Here is a 23,309-nt window from a genome sequence, read left to right as displayed (position 1 = left end):
AACAAACACGTATTTTATGTATTTGAAAATTTAGACAAATGTTTGGACAATAGTTTTTAGTTAGATACTCTGTTTGGTGGTACAACATATGGTTTTGCATGAGCCTATACAGCATAATTTCTGTGGGAGGGGGACTTGATTCATTAGTTATTGCCATTTTTATCACAGTTGTCTCTCATTGCACTATTTGTTGACAAATATATTACACAGTCTTGCAAATATCTCTGCACCTTATTCAGTCATACAATAAAACTACTTGTTTTTCTTGCTTCTGCAGTGTAGTTGCTGTTGGGGAGGGCGTGTTGTTAACCACGGCAAGCAAGTTACTGTCGCCCTGACATGAACATGTTTAAACTTTTTTTCATGTGCGAGGTATATGCAAAACTTCATCATCATCATCAAATTCCTGCCATGTACCCTCAAGGGGTGTACAAGATATGATAGTACTACATGAAAAATTTACATCATTACTAACTTCCTATCTACAATTTTCCTCCAAATCAGTCTGTTACTTGTCAAGACTCCAACATTATCAGATCTTATATTTCTATCATCTAAGGCACATTGTACCGTATCAATCCACCTATATCTTGGTCTTCCTCTGGGTCGTTTTCCTGCCAACCTGGCAGAGAACACTTGTTTTGCTAATCTTTCCTCGCCCATTCTATTTAAGTGACCATACCACCTGAGATTAGCTCTGCTAACGCATTCCTGGATGCTGACAATATTAAGTTCTTTCCTAATATCCTTGTTTTTAATATGATATTGCCATTGATGACATCTGTTCACGCCTCTAATCTTTCTCAGGACTCTCATATCTGCGGTCTCTAGTCTTTGGTCAAGTGTTTTACTTCTGAGCCAGCTCTCAGACCCATTAGTTAAAACTGGTTTGAACACTGTCTTGTATACAGCTAATTTAGTGTTCCGACTAATTTCTCTCTTATTCCATATGAATTTATTCAATTGACTTCCTACCATACCAGCTTTGTTGATTCTGTTGTCTATTTCCATATTTAATTTACCATCTTTACTAAAAATCGTGCCTAAGTAGCTGAAATGTTTTACTTGTTCCACAGGTTCTCCGTTCACAACGCAGTTGACATTTTCAATGATTCTACCTATTTTCATTGTCTTTGTCTTTTTATTGCTGACCTTCATGCCATGTCTATCACAAGAGTTATTCAATTTAGTCAGGGAATCTTGCAGCCTTGTAGCAGATTTATATAGAAGTATAACATCGTCCATATAAAGCAAAGAGATGACATTAACATCTCCAATTTTCATATCGTGTTTAATACCACTTTCCTTCACAATGTGATTCATATAGATAATGAATAACAGAGGGGATAATGTACATCCTTGTCTCACTCCAGATCTAACATTAAACATCTTCCTGTACTTCAATTCTAACTGCTGACTTACAACTCAAATACAGACTAAGTATTGCTTGATATAATGCCCCATTGACACCATATAACTGTAGCGTATTGAACAGCTTCTCTCTTGGCACCTTGTCATATGCCTTTTCCAGATCGACAAAACTTAAATACAGATCTTTGTTATATTCCCATGATTTCTCAACTATTTGTTGTGAAGTAAAGATCTGAATCCTGACAGCCTCTATTTAGCCTGAATCCAGCTTGTTCTTCACCAAGCTTTTCTTCCACAATTCTTCTCGACTGTTTCTCAAGTATACTGGCATAAATCTTACCAGGAACACTCAGTAAGGAAATACTTCTGTAATTCATACATTCAGTTTTATTTCCCTTTTTATATATGAGTACTATGAGAGCTCTACTCCAATCATCAGGAATTTGCCCCTTTGTCCAGGCTTTCTGAACTATGCAGTGCAGCCACTGTAAGACTTTTATACCACCATACTTCAGCATTTCTGGTCGAATATCATCTACTCCTGCTACCTTTCCAAATTTCAAGCCTTTGATAGCTTTTTCTACTTCATGACTGTATGACTGTTGAGTGTTATTCAATAATGTGCTATCACTGCTTGTTTCATTTACCAATTTTTCGAAGTAATTACTCCATACTTCAAGGATATTTTTTTCTCTGGTTTTCATGTCACCTTTATCATCTCTAACTCCTTTTATAACACTCTTTCCTCCATTTCTAAGCTTCTTCAACAACCTCCAGAATATTTTTGCTACCTTCTTGATATTTATTTTCTATGTTCTTGCCAGAGTCCTCTCATGACTTTTGTTTAGCTAGTTTTACAAAGTGTTTAGCTTTCTTATATTGGTCTCTGTATTCTCTAAGAGCACAAGCTGATTTATTTGTGAGGAACTTTTGATATGCTTTCTTCTTTTCCTTCACTGCCTCTCTAACTTCCTGTGTCTACCATGGAGTTCTGATTTTTCTATCCTTGCAGACAACCTCACCACATGCCTCTCAGGCTGAATTAATCAATGTTTTCTGTAAGGCTTGCCACTGAATCTCTAAAGTTTGGTTCCTGTTCTCAAACTCTTTCATTTTTTCTTCTATAATCTTTGTGTATTTTAGTCTACAGTTCACATCTGAGAGCGACTCAACTTTTATTTGCTTTAAAACTTTCTTACATGTTATTCTTTTCAATATGAAATTTAATTTTATCCTGCTCAAGACTAAATAGTGATAACTTCCAATTTCAAATCCTCTGTACACTGGTATCCTGCACCTGGCAGAAAACATCACTGTCAACAATAACATAGTCAATGAGACTTTTCTTATTCCTTGCCTCTTCTCTCCATGTGAATTTGTGCACATTTTTATGTTGGAACATGGTGTTAGTAATAACCAGTCCATGTCCTGAGCAGAAATCCGACAGATATTTGCCATTATTATTAGCTTTGCTCTTTTCTCCAAATTTTCCCAAAATATTTTTGTATGTCTCACAATCATTTCCTACTGTGCTATTTAGATCCCCAACAAAGACCAACTTTTCATTTTTCATTGTGTCAGTTGCTTTCTCTAAATCCTCAAAAAATTCCTCCACTTCTACCTTATTAGAATCTTCTGTGGGACGATAGGCACAAATAAGTCTAATTGTCCAGTTCCCCATTTTCATATTTGCCCACATCACTCTACTTTAGACTGCCTGCTATTCATGAAGATTAGCTTTGTATTTAGTGTTGAATACTATGGCTACTCCTTCTTTTCCTTGATTGTCATTGCCTGAATATAACATTTTGTATTTATTGCTCAGAAAGATCTCACCAGTTTTTGTCTTTTTTGTTTCAGTCACCCCTATTATGTCAATCTGGTACTTATGTAATTCCTCAGCTAGTTCTATTTCTTTGGCATTCAGGCTTCTTATGTTGATCTTTAACTCTGGTGTTGTTGATTTGGGGTTTCTTTTTTTGTAAAGTAAAATCAGGGATGTGAGTTATGTGTGAGGGTGAGTTATATTCGAGTAAATATGGTACGTGGTGATATATTATCAAGTCCTACCCCCTTATTAACATCAAGTGTGCTCAATTCCCCATATACTTATTGCTCACTTACTTACAGTCAGTCTCTCCTATTCATCATTAACTACTCTCAAACTCTCCATGATGTCACATTCACAAGAATGAAAGACCTCTATGAACTGCTCATTAAATATATCAACTATATATCTTCTGCAGCAGTTGTTCTTATACCATTTTCTCCAATTGCTGTCATCCTTCCATAATCATTGTTTTTTTTTTTTTTGCTGTCTACATATTGAAAGAACTCCCTAGAATTCTGGATTCTTTTTGGCTTCATTAGCTAACTGCTGCTCACACTTCACTTTTGCTACCCTTACCAACAAATCATCTTCCTTGCCTGTTCTTTGTAATCCTAATGGAATTGATTATTACCTCTCCTCTTATGCTGCCTTCATAATGCATTTATCCTCTCTATTGCATGCTTAATTCATTCAAACATTTCACACCTTCCTTATTCTGACCCTTGGAATACATTTAGAAATTGCTAGATCAGTGTTTCTCAACCTGTGGTCCGCAGGCAGACTTAAATTGAGTAAATAAATATATATTTTTTAATTATCTAAACAAATTAAAATTGAATTAGTAAGTAAAAATTATTGAAATCAAATGGAGACTTAAAAAAAAGAAACAACAAATATCTTCTGAATGTTCAAAGGTGGAAGCAATAAAACTATATTGTTGTTCACTTCACCCTTTTTATTATTTGTCATTCCACTGCTAAATTTGTAGTGGCAGAATGACAATAATAAAAGAGGGGCGAAGTGAACAATAATATAATTTTATTGCTTCCACCTTCCCTTGCTGTTTTGTCAGATTTGAAGTGAATCCACATTTCAACCAATGGCTTGTTGTTTATTGATTTTTATTATTGAAGGTTTCCCTCCTTCAAGCAAGGCTCAGTATATCTTGAGAAGTGATAAGTGATACTTGGACAAAGTGTGTCCTGAGTTAACCCCAGTATTATATATTTATATATTTTCGGAAACGTTTTTTAATAATGGAAAAGTGGCTTAGAACTAGGACTTTGAAAAGAAGGGCAAATGAAACAGTTGATTGTTTTATACATATGGAAGCGTTAGCCTCCAAAGGAATGCCACCAGAATTTAAAACTGTGCTATATAATGCTGTGAAGCTAGTTAATTTTGTTAAAACTCGGCCAGTAAATAACAGGTTATTTTCGGTACTTTGCGATGAAATGGGCAGTGAATATATACAACTTTTGCTTCTTTCTGAAATTCGCTAGCTTTCCAGGGGCAAAGTACTAACAAGGTTATATCATTTAAGGCACGAAGTTTTATTATTTGTAAATGAACGTAATTCTGATTTTGCAATTCCTTGTTGACGAAGCATGGTTATCAACACTATCTTATCTTTCAGACATTTTTTTGAAATTAAATGAACTGAATCTCTCCCTTCAGGGAAATTCTTTAACTCTACTTGATGCCTACAACAAAATAAAGGCATTCGAGAAAAAACTGGTTTTATGGATTAATTATGTAAAAGACAGACAATTTGCACCTTTTCCAACATTGGAATCCTTTTTAGTGGAAAATGATATTTTTGTTGATTCTGAGTTTCTGGAAAGGGTTTGTGACCACCATAAAAATATGAAACTGAATTTTGAAACATATTTTCCGAATAACGTTATAAGAAATTTCTGTGGGTTTGCTATCCATATCAGGCTTGCAGTCACGAGAACGACCTTTCATTATCGAAAAAAGAAAAAACAGTTAATCGAGCTTTCAAGTGACAGTGGACTCAAAATGCAATTCCGTAAAATTGGTTTGGCTCAATTTTGGATCTCGCCTTCAGTGAGAAGTGAATTTCCCGAATTATCTGAACAAGCATTGAAAATCGTCATGTAGTTCTCTACAACTTAACTTCGTGAGGAAGGATTTTAATCGCTCCTTCAGATAAAAACAAAATACAAAAATCGTCTTCGTGTGTGTGTGTGTGTGTGCGTGCGTGCATGCACGCGTGCCAGTCATCGACTGAATTTGACCAATATTGAGCCAGATATCCAGCAACTCTGCAAGGGCTGAGAAGCTCAACCATCTTATTAAAAGTAAGTAGTAACATAATTATATCATATTATTTATTTGTTTAATAAAAATTAAAACTTTGTTCATTGATGATACACTTTTAATCGTTTACTTCTAATTTAATTAATTATGTTTCCATATGTATTCAAAACATGCGTTTAGATTTATTATGTTATAAATGGCACAGTTTTTCCAAAATGTTGGTGATTACGAAGTCATAATGACGTATATGGAAATAAATTAAAAACACTGTTTATTTTTGAAGTAAAACTTTAATTCCAACATTCTAAAATGTTATTTTTGTTGCTTTTCTGTTTGCAAAATCGTCGATGACATTGTCAAAGTCTATTTCATCACTCAGTTGCTGTTTTATAGACAGTAAGGTAAGATTTCTTAAACGCCAAAAAATGTCCACCTTATGAGCTGTTTTGTGAACTGAGCGTTTCTTTCCTAGAGTCCATTGAGATATTTGATTGATGATGACGATAGTAATAAACAGTGCAACATGATTAAGTTTACATAATCACTAATTTCCCATCAACAATTTTCCTCCCAATGAGCCCTATTTCTCAAAACTGCAGTATTGTCAAATTTTATCTTTTGGTCTTCTATGGTACTTCAAACAGAAACACTCCACCTAGATTTGCATCAAACACCTGTTTTGTTAACCATTTCTCAGCTATTCTGTTTAAGTGACACTACCACCTTACATTAGTTCTTTTCACATTCTTGAATGTTAACAATGTCAGATTGCTTCCTAACATCTTCATTTTTGATATGATTCTACCTTTAATGGCATTTTTCTCAGAACTCTCATACATGTATCTCTACTTATCAATCAACTGTTTTATGTCTAATCCAACTTGTAGATCCCATAAGGTTTCAACAGTTTTACATTTGTGTGTTGGAAATGTTATGTATCAGAAGTATGCATGCCAACAGGGACAAAGCAATATGGTAAATGCTTGTGAAAAAAATATGTGAAAATGCAAGTTCTGCTGAGAACAAAGAGAGAAATATAGAAATAAGTGAAGCAGAATGAAATATAATGACAAAATTTGAGTTATCTGATAGATGATAGAGAAGTGAGAGTAGATGAAAAATGTAAGGCAGCTTTAATGGATGAAATGGCTAGTTCATTTAGATGGAGTATTTCCCAGGACAAATTATGAGCCTAGAGCATTTTCATCTGTAAAGCACTGTGGCAGACAAGAGTAAGAAAGAGTAAGATTGAAAAGTGAGGAGATCACTGATGAGTGAAAAAGGCAGAGTATTATCATTATCATCAAATGCTTAATGCGTATCCTCAAGATTGGGGGTGTATAGAATGCTACAATAGTGCTATATGAAAAGTTTTGTTATTACCAATTTCTTATCAACAAGTTTTCTCCAAATTAGTCAATTACCTGTCAGTACTCCAATGTTGTCAAATTTTATATTTCATTCATCTAAGACACTTCAGATTGCACCAATCTTGGTCATTCTCTAGGTCTTTTCTTGCCATGAAATATGTTATGTTCATTTTTCCTTTTCTTGTTTTAAGTGACCTTATCAAATGAGATTAGTTCTGCTTACACATTCCTGAATACTAACAATGTCAAATTCCTTTCTTAAAATTTCATTTTTAATATCATTCTGTCATTGTTCTTGTGTGTTCACTCCTCTAATTTTTCTTAAAACTCTCATATGACTGGTCTCCAGTCTTTGATTAGCTGTTTATTTACAACCCAACTCTTGGATCCATAAGATGAAATTGGTTTGAATGCTGTCTTGTGTGAGCTTCTTTAGTGTTTGACTAATTTCTCTCTTATTCTATATAAATTTAGTTAGTCATACTGGCTTTGCTTATTCTGTTGTCTATTTCCATATTTAATTTGCCACCTTAATTAAAAATAGTGTCTAGATACTTGAAAGGTGTTACTTAATCTGTAAGTTCTCCATCCAGAATGCAACTTATGTTTTCAATGTTCCTGCTTATTTTCATAGTTCTTTGACTTTCGATTGCTGATTTTCATGCCACATTTTTTACAGTGGTTATGCACTTTAATTAAAGAATTCTGTAGATTTATAGTGGCTTTATTTACGTGTATAACATTGTCTGCAAGGGGTCACTTAAGTGTCAAAGCTACATAACTGGGAGGAGACCTCTATGTAGCCTTTTAAGAAAGGTAGGTAACCAGCTGGGGTTTCCAACTTAACGTCCAGTTCTTGCGACATACTATGTCAGTATGTATCTTTGTGGATACCGAATGAATGAATGAGGACAAAATTCAGTAGGCTAAATGGCAATTTGGAATTTATTATCTCCTTTGGTTTAAACCAAAATAAAATGATGGTACAATCATGGAGTTTCATGCTAGCTGAGGTATCACCTTTTCAGAATCAAGGTGAACAGTGAAAAGTCACCAGCTCACAATCAGTGGAATTCAAGATTAAGGATCAGGGAAGAAAGGAGTAGGTATAGTATTCAAGATTACTATTATCCCAGATAAAGAATATGCCAGAAAGATTATCCTTTCTGGCATACATTAATCAAGTAGTGATATGAGAAAAACATCAGAATAGAAAATTAGATAATGAGACTTATTTGAGCCTATGGTCCCACAGAAGCTTCCACTAAGGAAGAAGTGGAGGAATTTTTCAAAGCATTGGAGAAAGTAGCTGACACAAAGATAAAGGAAAAAATGGTTCATGTTGAAGATTTAAACACCACAGGAGGAAATGATTACTAGATTGTACAGAAAATTTGGAGAAAGATCAAAGCTAGTAATAATGATAAGTACCTGTTCGATTTCTGTTCAATACATTAACAAGTCATTAATAACACTGTTATTTAAAAAAAAGTCAATTATTAAGAAGGTCAAGCACTTTTTGTCTACTTGTATATGAGATATATATGACTTCTGCATTACTTCAGCCTTGGTATCTCCTGGGTCTGGCTCCCACTGAAGAGATCTCAATAAAGGTCAAAACCAGTCTGGGTAGTGGTCCTTCCCTTAATGCATTGCATTATACATGTGCCTGAAAGGGGAGGGGGGGGATGCTTTGCATTATGGGATACATACTAAGGCAAGTGATATGAAGTCATTAGCCTCTATATACAATTAGCTCAGACGTGAATATATTTCATGCACAAAACTTTGTTTTGCTTACTTGGGAAAAGGATTAAAACCAAGTATAAAATTTCTTGGTATCTTTAACGAACACTGTTAATTATTTAGAGGTGTTTTATACATATATATTTCCCCCTACATTTCGCAGTTTCTTTCCCCAGGTCTATGTATTTTCATGTATGTATGCTGTATACATGAAAATTAAGTTTTCTTTTTATGTATATTATTAACAAAGTGTGTGTGTGTAAGCACAGTGTATAAAAACAACATATAAAATAAATAGATATTTCTGGGAAAATTACACATGTTACTCCTCTAAAATAAACTATTATTTTAATGGCTAATATAGCCTACTTTCTGGGGAAGAGGAGGGGATCGATGGGAGAAATTCAGGGTGGGAGTAATGGGGTGTGAGCCGTTTCGAAATAAAAAAATAATTTCTATCCTCAGATCCTTCTCTCACCCCCCCTCCCTCAAACACTCACTACCCACTCTTAATAATAATAATATTATACATATAAAAAACCTGGTTTTTTGTTTTTTCAAATAATTCCCCCACATTACTTTACCCCCCACTTTTCCAAAACCCACTTCCTTTAGCAGCTTAACAGCAGATGAATGCATATCACCAGGATAAGGAGATAGAAACAACATCCTAAAAAGGTATGTTTGTATTTTCTTCCATTTGTTAGTTTTCAATAATGTAAATTCAACACTTCAGTAATGCCCTAAGATTTGAGTGAAGAGCCAATGACATTGTAAAAAAAGGGGCACTCCTAAACAAAAGTGGACTATATTAGCCATTAAAATAATATAAAATAAATTTGTACTTAAACAATAGTGATTACTCACACACATACACATTTATAACCTTAAAATATTGGGTCTTCTGGCATAAAATACAAAATATCTGTCCTTGCAGATATTTTGTATTATTAATCCTTATGTTCACTAAGGGAAACAACAGCAGCAAATTTTGTTGCACACAGGAAAATGATAACTCATACCTGATGTCTTCAACATATGCCTTACTTCAAGTATATTCAGTTACAACTTGAAACAAGTACCAAAAACATCAACAGCTTACTTCATAAAATTTAGCTACCCGGTATTGAAGCAGGAAACAGTAAACATGGAATGTTCCAGCATGTTTACTTGAAGCCATCAGCTCCATACAAACATGAAAAGCTTTTCATCTAATCTTCACTCAAAAAATTCAAAAATTACAACAGTGAAGATATATAAATTATCAATAGAAACCTGAACATATAAGGAATCCACAAAATACAGCCATTCATTCCTTATTTCTTAAAGGAAATTATTTCCAACTCTCTTATATATTTTTTCATCCGTTCCATTTTTTACGTCCTATTCACTTATCAAAATATAACTTCTCTCTCCCCCCATGCATAAACTATTCATTTTCATATCACAGTTGAGCATTCCATGCAGTTACAATTCTCTCAATTGTAACTGCATGGAATGCCGTCATGACAGCCAGGTATCAAAAACAGCAAAGAGAAGTTTTTTGAGTAATGGCCAACGTTTATTTGCAGTGTGATGAAGTTTCTTTCCACTTGATGATTATTTCATTGCACCCATTATAAAAAACGTCTACATGTATTTTAATTCCAGCGGTATAGTAAGGTATGTTCATCTTGCTGATTCTTCATACTGCTTAATGAGAAGCTTACTGATGACTTGAACCATGAAGCATGGTTAGGCTTAATGGCCTCTCTAATTAACCACTACTAGCAAAACTACAAGCACGGCTGCTGTATTCTTGCAGTAAAATATCATTTTACCATAATGATATTTTTTATACATCTTTTATTTTATTTTCAATTAAATAATAATAATATTTTCCACGAACAAAAATAATGTTAAGATATTTCAATATCTTAACAGTACCATATTCCAACATAAAAATGTGGAGACAAATTCAAGACAAAAGAAATAAGAAAAGTCTCATTGACTATGTTCTTGTTGATTGTGTCAGGCTTGTTCCAGAACAAAAAAGTATATATGATCACCATTTAGTTTTGAGCAGGATAAAATTGAATATCATACTGAAAATAAAAATGTGTAAGAAAGTTTTAAAAAGAATTAAAGTTGAGCAGCTTTCAGAGGTAAACTGTAGATTGAAATATATACAAATATTCAAGAAAAACTGAAAGAGTTTGAAAACAAGAAAGAAACTTTAAATTCATTGGCAGATCTTGAAGAAAATATTGGTTGATTTAAGAGAGGAGATGGTGAAGTCTTCAGCAATGATAGAAAAATCAGAACTGCATTGTGGACTCAGGAAGTTAAAGAGGCGTTCGATAAAAAGAAGAAAGGATATTGACAGTCTCTGGTGAGTAAGTTAGGATGTACTCTGAGAAAATACAGAGAAAAATGCAAGAAAGCAAAGCTGCGAGTAAAAAATAAAATCTAAACAAAAGTCATTTGAAGGCTTTGGAAAGAACATAGTAGATAAATTATCAGAAGGTGACAAACTGTGCTGGAGACTATTGCAAAGCTTAGAGTGTAAAAAGAATCAAAGAGGATAAAGGTAACATGGAAACTGAAGATAAAGATATTCTGAATGTCTTGAGTAAATACTTTGGAAGATTGCTAAATGAAACAAGAAGTGATAGAACAATGCTAGAAATATTGGAAAAATGTAGTCAAGAATACATTTTAGTACATCAGGTAGAAAAAGCCATCAGAAATGAGAAATATGGAAAGGCAGCTGGAGTAGATGATTTTGAACCAGAAATGCTCAGATAAATATATTTGCTATACTGCATGATTCAGAAGGTCTCAGATGGTCAAATTCCAGATGATTGGAGCAGAATTTCATAGTATCCATCTGTAGAAGGGAAAATAAACTGAATGTAACAATTACAGAAGAATTCCCCTGTTGTTCTAGGTAAGATTTATGCTTGCATAAATCTTACCTAGAACAAAAGGATCAGAAAAATTGACCCTCTACTTGAGAAGAGGGTCAGAAAAATTGTGGAATGGCAAACCTTGAGAACAAGCTGGGCTCAAGTTATTTAGTTGAAAATAAGTGAAAATATAATCAGGATTAGATTTTCACTCAAGGCAAATAGTTGAGAATCATGGGAATATAACAGGAATCAGCATTTAAATTTTGTAATTCTGAAAAAGTCATATGACAACGAGTGATATGAAAAACTGTTCAAAATGCTACAGTTATATGGTGTAAATGGGACATTATATTCAAGTATTTGCATAGCATATATTTGAGTAGTAAGTCAGCAGTTAGAATGGAAGTTGGTTGAGGAAGATGGATTGATGAAAAATCAGGTATGAGAGAAGGGTGTATATTATCTTCACTGTTATTCATCGTCTCTATGGATCACAATATGAATCAAAGTGGCATTAGCCCTGACATCAAAGTTTTGGACATTACACCCTTTACTTTATGCAAATAATGTTATAAATAAATCTATTACAGGTCTTCAGATTCCTTAAGTAAAGTGAATGAACTGCTATAACAAATTTGACATGAATATCAACTGTAAAGAGACAAATTATGAAAATAGTTAGAAAAGTGAAAACTTCATTGTCATCCTGAATGAAGAATAGAAAAGTTTTAAAAAATTTTCAACCATTTATGCAAACTTTTTTAGTGAAGGTAGCAAATTAAATAGGGTATGAAGTCAGCTGATTAAATTATATGGAATAAGAGAGAAATTAATCAGAACACTAAACTCACTATATACAAGATAGTTTTCAAACCAGTTTTAACTTATATATCTGAGGGCTGGGTAAGAAATAAAATTTCTTAAAGAAATTTTAATTATTCTTAAATTATTCTTAAAGACTGAGAACCACAGAAATTAGAGTTTTAAGCAAGAAAAGCATCCATGCAGTAAAGTGACAATTGAGTTGGGTAGTGGAAATGGCTATACCATGTTATTGCAGAACTTTGCATAGCCATTTGACAGATTATTACATGGAACTCTATTACTCTAAGTAGAGAAAATGAGGATTGTAATCTAGCTAGTGATAGAGTGTTCTTTTCCCAGCATATTGTTGTTGGTGTCCAGACCACGCGGTTAGCCTAGTGGCTTTGCGCTTCGCAACCATATGCCTGGGGAAGGAGTGTCCCAGGTTCGATTCCCGTTGTAGACGTGAGGAATTTGAGGATCTTCCTCAGGCATAGCCAAGTTAGCCGGTCTTGGGCGCGGTCAGTAGGATTTTTCCCGCCAGTTTATCTGGCGTTTTTCATCCCGCAAACAGGCAAACCGGCCCCGTGAACATACGCCTCTACAGTCAAAAATATCCCCCCCCCCAGCGGCAGACCAGGCGACGGGTCGGTTGGGAGTAGTACTAACAAGAAGTCGCATCTAAGTAACATGCGGACCCTGCATAGGAAGCGGGAATAACACGTAGAAGAAGATTGTTGTTGGTGTCCAAATCATGGTCAGCAAGTCCTGAGTGGCTGTAATGGTGAAACCAGATGTAGTCCTTGTTCTACAAGGACTACATCCGGTTGTGTTCAGAAATTCTCTCCCCTATTTGGCAATTATTTTTCAAGAGATAACAATGTTAATCATAATAACTTTAATTAATACTTTCCTATATTTCAGCAACGTTACACATCATCAAGGATCACAAAAACAGTGATATGTGCATGCTGGTAGTAACACTCACCAAATGAGGCTGAAGAAAGGCTACCAAAGTTGGGCCTAGAGTTCTAAATTATAAGTTATTAGTAAATGTTGTTATTTTCTGAAAAATAATAGTTATGCGTAACCAACATATAAGCCTATCTACCAGAATGAAGGAGTTACAGGAAGATGGTTTGATGTTAAATCAGGTGTGAGTCAAGGATATACATTATCTCCACTGTCATTGATTATCTATATGGATCACATTATGAAGGAAAGTGGTATTAAAGATTGAGGAATGATCAACCTGTAGAAGTAAAACATTTTGGCTATTTAGGCACAATTTTTAATGAAGTTGGAAAATTAAATATAAACATAAACAACAGAATTAGGTATGGTAGAAAGTCAGCTGACTAAATATATATGGAATTCAATCCACTTTTAACTTATGAATCTGAGTTTGGGTGTGAATAAAACACTGGATCAAGGACTGGAGACCACAGATATGAGAGTTCTGAGAAAGATTAGTGGAGTGAACAGATGGCATCAATGGTAGTATCATATTAAAAATGAGGATATTTGGAAAGAAAAAGAACTTTCTTTTGTTAGCATTCAAGAATATGTTAGCAGAGCCAATCTAAGATGGTATGGTCACTTAAATAGAAAATGGAGGAGGAAAGATTAGCAAAACAAGTGTTCTTTGCCACATTGGCAGAAAAAAAAAAGACAAAGAGGAAGACCAAGATGTAGATAGATTGATACAATAAAAATTATAATAGTATTGCAGGAAAAAGTTAGTAATGGTGTAATTTTTTTCTTGTAATGCAGTTATAATATCCTGTAACCCCCCCCCCCCAGAGTGTGTATATATATGTCAAGAATTTGGCGATTATAATGATGCAGTACTTTATTTTATGTTTTTATATATACAGCCTTCATTGTATATATACAGTTTCAAATCATTGTATTTTAATAGGCATATAGAAGAGTTAACTCAGCAGATCAATAATTCAGATTTGGCAGTTAACCATTTATTAGCAGAAAATGATGCATTAAAAACAAAATTAGGAATTGATTTGCAGCAGCCATCGGAGTTTATGAGGACCAAGTACAGTGCTCAGCGCTTAAAAGAAAAAACATTGAATTTTCAATTACGAGAGGAGGTAAGGTTAATTTTTATTAATGATATGTTGTATATGTATAGGAGTTATCAAAATAATTCTCAATGGAAAAATTCATGGGTTGGCATGCAAATAGAATACTGTAGTCAGTAAAGATGGCTGAGACTTTTTGAAAATACCAGAAAGATGTCATATGATTGTAATATGAAATTCATTTACTCTCTTGAAAGCTTCCTAATTCTTAAAATGACATTCTTTTGTTTTCTATAATCTTTTTTGTTCTGTGACCAAAGCAAAGTTTTATACCATGTGTGCATTGATGTCATTTCCTTGGTAGTATGCTAAAATTTGTGTTATCAGGTTTGGTGAATAGGCACCTGATGTCACTTGAACATGTGTAAGTTGATTATCTCTAAATTTGCATTGCGAAAAAATGATCTCATAAAATTAATCAACATAATTATATTCATAAAAGTAATTATATGATATCTTATTATTACATAATAAAAAATGAAATATTTTGTACAATAAAAGATAATTCATTTACTAAGTACTAATGAAATATATAAAACTGAAGGAGGAGGGAATGGCAATATCATATGCAAGTGATTTCATTCAAATGTTTTGCATTAACAAAATAATTTTCATTGGCCTATGTTATTCTTATTACTGCTTTTACCTTCTATGGAGTCAAGATGCTTTCACTATGAGTGTCAATGTTCCTTTATTAACTCCAAGAGGAAAACAATTTGGATTAAATAATTCACAATGAAGTATTCATTATCATTTACTGTAGCAGTAGTAACCATGGTGCCTACACTCCACCATCGTCATTAGTATGTGAGGATGTTGATTTTGAGACTTTCATATCACTCTCCTTCTCTTAGACAAGAGAAGGAGAGTGATGATATCTGCTAGTCAGCCACTTTCCCTCTCAATGTCACAAATTTATTTATCTTACTAAGTTTGCCTATGAGCATGAGCAGATTTCTAAAGGAAAAATTTACCTTTAGCAAAGTTATGCGATTCTCTGTAGAGGTTCCTAGTGTTATGTGCTGAGACTCAAGTTGAACAACTAAGTCAGGGCATTGCTATCCTGCTTGTATCCATTAGATTTATCTTTGTATGTAGTTCATGGTTCTCTTCAGATAACCTCATCTTTGGGAGTACCGAATTTTGTATTTTGTCTTGTTAACCTTTATCTCAAACCAAGCAGTCTTGAATCCATTTCCTGTATGAAATTTATTCTCCTGTCAGGAATTTGAGTTTTTCAACTCCAAATATCCTTAGAGATTTTTACTCTGACTGCATTTAATTCCCTGAAGTCATTAGTGATACTTTATTTCCTTCTCTCTCCTTGAATTACTAAACCACCACATTCTGTTCCTGTAAAAAATATCCTCTGTAAGTTGGGCCTCACTGGTGCCTATAATTTTTGGACTCACTACATTTTCCATTTCTAAGAACTCTTTACCTTTATCCATGGTATCAACTGTATCATGCAAATTTGAAACTTGAAATCTCAACTAGGTTCAGAATTATTTTGATTATTCTTATACTCATTCTTTAAAAGATGTCTGCATACTCGCCCACCTGACCTGCATTTTCCTTTCCTTCTGTAATTCCTCCATCAAAATCAAATTCCTGACATGTCTCAAGGGATGTATCAGGATATAATAGTACTACATGATAAACTTACATCACCACTAACTTCCTATCTACAATTTTCCTCCAAATCAATCTGTTACCTGTCAAGACTCCAACATTATCAGATCTTATATTTCTGTCTTCAAAGGCACTTTTTACTGTATCATTCCACCTATATCTTGGTCTTCCTCTGGGTCTTTTTCCTGAGATTAGCTCTGCTAACACATTCCTGGATGCTAATAGTATCAAGTTAAGTCCTAATATCTTCATTTTTAATATGATATTGCCATTGATGCCATCTGTTTACACCCCTAATCTTTCTCAGGACTCTCATATCTGCAGTCTATAGCCTTTGGTCAAGTGTTTTATTTCTAACACATCTCTTGGATCCATAACATAAAATTGACTTGATACACTCTCTTGTATACAGCTAATTTAGTGTTTTGACTAATTTCTCTCTACCTGGCAGAGAATACTGTGACTTGAGAATACTTGACAGAGAATACTTGACTAATTTCTCTCTACCTGGCAGACGAGGGCGCTAGTGGGTCAAGCGCTACGGACGTGTTTTGAAGAGCTCCTGATTCAGATAAGTTTTACTAGGAATAATTAAGTGCATATGCGTAATTGTTTAAGTAAGAGCGGCTGTAAATGTTGTACGCTACCGATATTATTAGTGTGGGGTTTTTTCCTTGCCTAAACTAAATACGAAATCGTTAATATTAGACCTAGTAACCTGCAGAAAAAAAAAAAAAATGGCAGCGGCATTGTCATTCCATGATTTTAATTTAGATTTCAGTCGTTTCGTTAAGTGTGAGGTCTGTTATATGTATTCCTTCGATTACATAAATGATTTGTGGATGTTTAATGCGGATGGAAGAAGGGTGTGTGCGAAATGTGACCTGAACGAGGAATTGATGAATGCGAATATGAAATTGATGACAGAAAGTGCTAGTACCGATTGTGTTGCGAGTGCATGTTTGAAAGAGAAGGATGGTGAGAAAGACAGGCGAAAAAATGTTAAAAAATCAGGAAAAAAGAAAAAGAGCGATTTGACAACTGTAACGGATGTTAAAAAGGACGAAAGTCAGGCGGAAAGAAACGAAATTGAGAGAACGAATGAAAGTAGAAATGGCGTGATGCAGAAATCGCAAGTAAAAAAAATCGAAAGAATGAATGATAGCGAAAAAAGAATGAATGATGGCGAAAGTTGGACGCATGTTGGAACGAAAGTACTGAACCAAAGAAAGATGAATGACAGTAAAAGTGAGAAGAATGATAGCGAAAGTTGGACGCATGTTAGTCCGAAAGTACGGAAACAAAGAAAGATATGTGAGAGTGAAAGTGAGAAGAATGATAGTGAAAGTTGGACGTATGTTGGACCGAAAGTACGGAAACAAAGAAGGATGAATGAGAGGGAAAGTGAGAAGAGGGGGTCGACAGTTAGAAAGATTTAATGATAGAGAGAATGTGTCGCGAGGTTCGGAAGGTGAATTGGATTGGATGAAGCAAGAAATGAAATGGATGCGGAATGAAATTAAGAGAATTCAGGTTAAAAACTATTAAAATAAATCATGATGGCATGAAAGAGTTAATGAAAGATGAGCGAGTGGCGTTGTATGGCGACTCCATTATTAAAGGTGTGCTAGAGGATAAAATGCACAAGGTATGTTTTCCAGGCGGGAAAAATGAGTAGAGTGATTGAGGCATTGAATGTGAGGCGGGAACGAGCAAAAGAGTTAATTGTATTAATTGGTACAAATGATTTGAGAGAGAACAAAGAGCATGTCAAAATGAATGTCAGGAGACTGCTTGGAAAGATAAAGGAGAATAGTGTGACAGGAAGGGTAGTCAGTGTGTTGCCTAGGTATGATTGTGGTAAAATGAGGCAGAGAGCAAGGATTATGAATGATATTCTGGCTGAAATGTGTGAGGAGATGGGAGTACAGTTTGTTAATGTGTGGAATGAGTTTGAGGGACGAAGTGAGCTGTATGGGAGCGATGGACTGCATTTGAGTGGTTATGGTGTGAGTCGCTTGGAGAGACTGCTGCTGGAAAGTGGAGAAGTGAATAGAGAGAATGAATCATATCGAGAGGGGAGTGATGTGGAAGAGCAGGAGAGTAAGACAGGAGAGATTGAAGAAGTGGAAATGAATGGGGAAGTGAGTGGTATGAGTATAGAAAATGAGAGAATGGGTGTGTAAGAGGAGCAGGGAAACGGGGAGGCTCAGGGTGGACAGGGATACACAGCGTGAGAAAGGTGGATGCTCCAAGAGGGGGTGAGAGCATGTGTAGGCAGGAAAGTAATGGGATGATCAGGGATCAAAAGGAAACAGATGGAATTGCAAAGGGTTCTAAAATGAAGAAGCAGAAAGAGAAATGGCCCCAGTCCAGCATGGAGAGATCACATTGAGTGAGTGGTATCAGTGGAACTAGCTGTAGATCCAGAAATGAGTTGTTGTGTTTGTATACCAATGCTAGAAGTATAAGAAACAAGGCGGATGAAATGGTTGCACTAATTACGTCTGTGCACCCAGAGATTGTCGGAATAAGTGAGACATGGTTAGATGAGGATGACATCCTGACAGGAATAGAGATGGAAAGGTATGATGTGTTTCGTGAGGATAGAAGGGTTAAAAGGGAGGGGGAGTGCTATTGATGATAGAGAAAGAGTTATGTCCATACAAGGTAGAGATGCAAGAGGGAAATGGGGCCAGTGGTTTTGAGGCAGTATGGTGTGAGATAGAGGTGAATAGAATCAAATACTTGGTGGGATGTTGTTATAGACCTGGTAATGTGGATGGTGGTGATAGTGAAATGTATAGTCAAATAAGCAAAGCAAATAAGAAAAAGGTGATCTTTATGGGTGATTTTAATTATGGCAATATAGACTGGAATGAAGAGATAGCAACTGGAAGTAAAGAAAATGAGTTTCTTGAGTTTTTGAGGGATAACTACCTCAGACAGTATGTAACAGAGGGCACAAGAGGATTAAGAGCGTTGGATTTGGTCATCTCATCGGAGGATGTAATTATCAATGAGGTATCAAATCATCCACCAATTAGTGAAAGTGACCATGAGGTGATTACTTGGGTGGTTGCCAGCAGTGCAAGGACCCCTGTGAAAAAAGGGTATATGTGGAACTACAAGGGGGGGGGTTGATTATGAAGAGCTCAGGAGACAGCTTGCAGGTGTAGCATGGAATGAGGAGTTAGCTGGAAAAGAGATCAATGCAGCTTGGGGGATTTTCAAAAAATATTTAGTAGATGCAATGTCTAAATGTATACCATGGGTGAGAAGGTTAAATAAGGTAGGTGTGAGATGGATGCATAAAGAGATTAAGCATGCAATACAGAGAAAAAGGGCATTGTGGAGGCAGCATAAGAGAAGTGGAAGTAACCAATTTCATGAGGTCTACAAAGACCAGGCAAGGAGGGTGACTTGGTTGGTGAGAGTAGCTAAAGAGAGGTATGAACAGCAGTTAGCTAATGAAGCCAAAAAGAATCCTAGGGAGTTCTTTCGATATGTAGCCAGCAAAAGAAAGAATGATTATGGAAGGATGACATTGATTGGAGGAAATGGTATAAAGACAGCTGTTGCGGAATGTGTGGTGGAGATACTTAATGAGCAGTTCATAAAGATCTTTCAATCTTGTGAATGTGACTTCATGGAGAGATTAAGAGCAGTTGATGATGGGGAGGAGAGACTGACTGTAAGTGAGCAAGAGGTGTTTGGGGAGTTGAGTAAACTAGATGTAAATAAGGCTGTGGGACTTGATAATATATCACCGCGTATTCTGAAGGAATGTGCCAGAGAGTTGACACCTGCCTTGACATATTTTTTTAATATAAGTCTTGCACTTGGTCAAGTCCCTAAAGAGTGGAAGGAGGACAAGATTGTGCCACTTCATTAAGGAGGTGATCGAACTCAAGCATCAAACTATAGGCCTATCTGTGTGTCAGGTGTTGTGGTTAAGTTGTTGGAGAAGCTTGTGAGAACTAGGATCCAGAGTTGGGTGGACAACAATGGTATAATCTTTGATGGACAGCATGGATTTGCTAAAGGGAGGTCATGTTTTAGTAATCTACTTACTTATTACAACAAAGTGACTGCTTCCTTGGACAGAGGAGAAGGATACACAGTAATATACTTGGATTTCGCAAAAGCTTTTGATAGAGTACCTCATGAAAAGTTGACAGTCAAACTAGAGCAGATGGGGTTGGATATTAGATTAGTGCATTGGATTGGAGACTGGCTATCTGATAGGTATCAACAAGTTGTGTATGGGGGTGCAATATCCAGGAAAAGGAAAGTCACTAGTAGAAAGCCTCAGGGATCTGTTTTAGGGCCATTACTATTTAACTTGTGTATTAATGATATTGGCGAAGATTTGGATGGAGATATTCAGTTGTTTGCAGATGATGCAAAGTTGGGACGAACCATAAAGAGTAATGAAGATGTTGTGGCCTTACAAGAAGACTTGAATAAATTGAGTGATTGGGCAAGCAAATGGGGATGTGAGTTCAATGTTGCAAAATGTAAGGTTTTAAAATTTGGAAAACAAAGATGGGATGCAGAATTTATGCTTGGTGAGAATATATTGTTGGAAGTAGAGGAAATAAGAGATCTGGGGTGATAGTGGATAAGGATCTAAAATTTAGGGGACACATCGCCAAAATTGTGAAGACAACACAAAGACTTCTGGGAATAATGCGGAGGACACTGACGTGTAGAAGTAGGGAGATTCTTGTTCCATTGTATAAGGCTTTGATTAGGCCACACATGGACTATTGTGCCCAGATTTGGTCACCTGGTTTTCAGAAGGATGAAGAGATGTTGGAAAGGGTCCAAAGGCGACTGACTAAGGTAGTTTCTTACCTCTGGAATGTCGAGTATGAGGAAAGATTGAAAAGATGTAATTTGCAGAGTCTAGTGGAGAGAAGGAAGAGGGGAGATATGATAGAGACCTACAAGTTGGTAAGGGGTTGTTATAGGATCAATGGTGGAGAAGTTCTACAGAGAATAGTGGGAGATCAGGGGAGAACCAGAGGTCATCCCTGGAAACTGTATAAAGAGGGTGTGAGTAGGGGAGTGAGAGGCAGGTTTTTTTCGTGCAGAGTTGTGAGTGATTGGAATACCTTGCCTGAGAGTGTGGTGTCTGCAAGGAGTTTGAATGTGTTTAAGATGCGGTATGATGAGATGTGTGTGAGATAAAAGGACCTCCTAGATGAGTCTTTGACTCCATGAGGTCTTGTTTAATAATAATAATAATAATACTTGTTTTGCTAATCTTTCCTCTCCCATTCTGTTTAAGTGATGACCATACCACCTGAGATTAGCTCTGCTAACACATCCCCTGGAATGCTAACGGTGTCAAGTTGTTTCCAAATATCTTGATTTTTAATATGATATTACCATTGATGCTATCTGTTCACCCCCCCCCAATATTTCTCAGGACTCTCATATCTGCGGTCTCTAGTCTTTGATCAAGTGTTTTATTTCTAACCCATCTCTGAAATCCATAAGTTAAAATTGGCTTGAATACTGTCTTGTATACAGCTAATTTAGTGTTTTGACTAATTTCTCTCTTATTCCATATAAATTTATTCAGTTGACTTCCACCCATACCAGCTTTGTTGATTCTGTTGTCTTCTTGTATATTTAATATAATAAATTTAGTTTGATCCTTTATCCAAGTGTGAGCAAACAAAGTTGCACCCGAAAATATCTTCAGGACTGCGATAAGGTAGTACAACACCGGGTAACTCACAGCAAAGGTGGATCAAGCCCTCAATTCCATTCCTTGTCTCAGTATCTCCCATAATGCATAGCGGTGTACATGTCCGCAAGCCGATGTACAGTGCTATATGAAAAAACATCATTATCAACAATAACATAGTCAATGAGACTTTTCTTATTCCTTGCCTCTTCTCTCCATGTGAATTTGTTTACATTTTTATGTTGGAACTTGGTGCTAGTAATAACCAGTCCATGTCCTGAGCAGAAATCCAGCAGGTATTTACCATTATTATTAGCTTTGCTCTTTTCTCCAAATTTTCCACAAATATTTTTTTCCTGTAATTCCTGTTTCACTAATTTTGTGCTTCTAAACTTTCACCGAACAACACTTTCTCCAGACATCTGTCACCAAATCCATTCGAGTTCAATCCATCATTTTTTTCTGAATTGCTGGATTTGGAATTTTGCTACAAGCAGTCAGTGAAGCTCAACACTGGGGATTATAGCAGATAGTGAGTCCATGTTTAGAGACCACATTGGTTCAGTCAGCATTGGATAAGCGTACTGTTGAAAGGAGCGTTAACATATAAGAAAAAAATGAAAGTTATTTTTCCAGTTTTCAAGCCTTGGATAAGATACCTTAGGACTGTTGAACACATGGAGAGACATTTGAAAGGATCTAGAAGTGGATGACAAGATGTAACTGGCCTATGAGAGTGTGCATATGAGGATAGATTTAGGGAATATGGTCTTGAAAGTTTAAGAAATAGAATGAGGGGATATGATAGAACAATTGGGTCCAGTAGAGGATGATACGTGCAGAGCATGTGATTAGAACAGTGTAGACAGATAAGTCATTTTTTGATTTAGTTAATAATAGGTTAATTTGTTGTGGCTTGATTTTTTATGAGTGTGATAAATTAAGTTGTTTAGCTTTTAAGAAAAAATTGAATATTTTTTATTAGCGTAGATATTGTCAGTATGGTGCCAATGTGTAATAGAACAAAGTTGATTAAGGCATCTTTGTTGGGCAGCTTGATATGCAAGATTTTGCATGGTGCAGAGTTTGTATGAGATGTATTTGTTGAAAGGTGAAAGATTTATGGAAGGAAAGTGAGAACTGGTCAATGAATATGTAGGAAGCGTTTTGAGAGTGAATGCAATTTACATAGAGTAAGTAAAACACTTGATAGCAAAGTAGAGCATAGTGACAAAATTTGGGAAAATGTTAGTATTAATGATATTATTGAAAGGGCAGTAGTAGAAGATTAGGAGAACAAAGAGGACATCATGAAAGAAGTAGTGTGCTTACATGTACACATAACCTTACGCTTTACATGTGCACACAATCTCACGCTTATACTTACAGAGGATAACCTCATTCAGTCCATAGGTGTACAATTCATAGACCTATGGATTACACTTAATGGATTCAGAGTTAGGTGTCTCACGAAAGCATTGTGTCGATGCAGAAAGTCAGAAAAACAGAAACTATTTGGATGAATGTACACGAGCATTTATGCAGGCACCCATGAGAGTTACACTACAACCACTAATCAAC

The 23,309-nt window shown here is 35.5% G+C and overlaps 1 protein-coding gene across 1 annotated transcript in view; it reads left to right on the top strand.

Annotated features, from left to right (window-relative positions):
- LOC150093712 (centrosomal protein of 290 kDa-like) overlaps nt 1-23,309 on the top strand; it is a 462,999-nt gene that overhangs the window by 175,025 nt on the left and 264,665 nt on the right. Inside the window, exon 11 of the mRNA XM_090412505.1 lies at nt 14,218-14,404. Within this exon, the coding sequence (XP_090268631.1) occupies nt 14,218-14,404 (187 nt within the window). The remainder of the gene's footprint in view (nt 1-14,217; nt 14,405-23,309) is intronic.

The sequence above is a fragment of the Typopeltis vanoorti genome, chromosome 23 (assembly GCF_054136105.1).
Source record: "Typopeltis vanoorti isolate ZY-2024b chromosome 23, IOZ_Tvanoo_1.0, whole genome shotgun sequence".
In the NCBI taxonomy this organism is placed as follows: Eukaryota; Metazoa; Arthropoda; class Arachnida; order Uropygi; family Thelyphonidae; genus Typopeltis; species Typopeltis vanoorti.
Note: the sequence above shows the minus strand (reverse complement) of the source record. Positions and strands in the feature narration are given on the sequence as shown.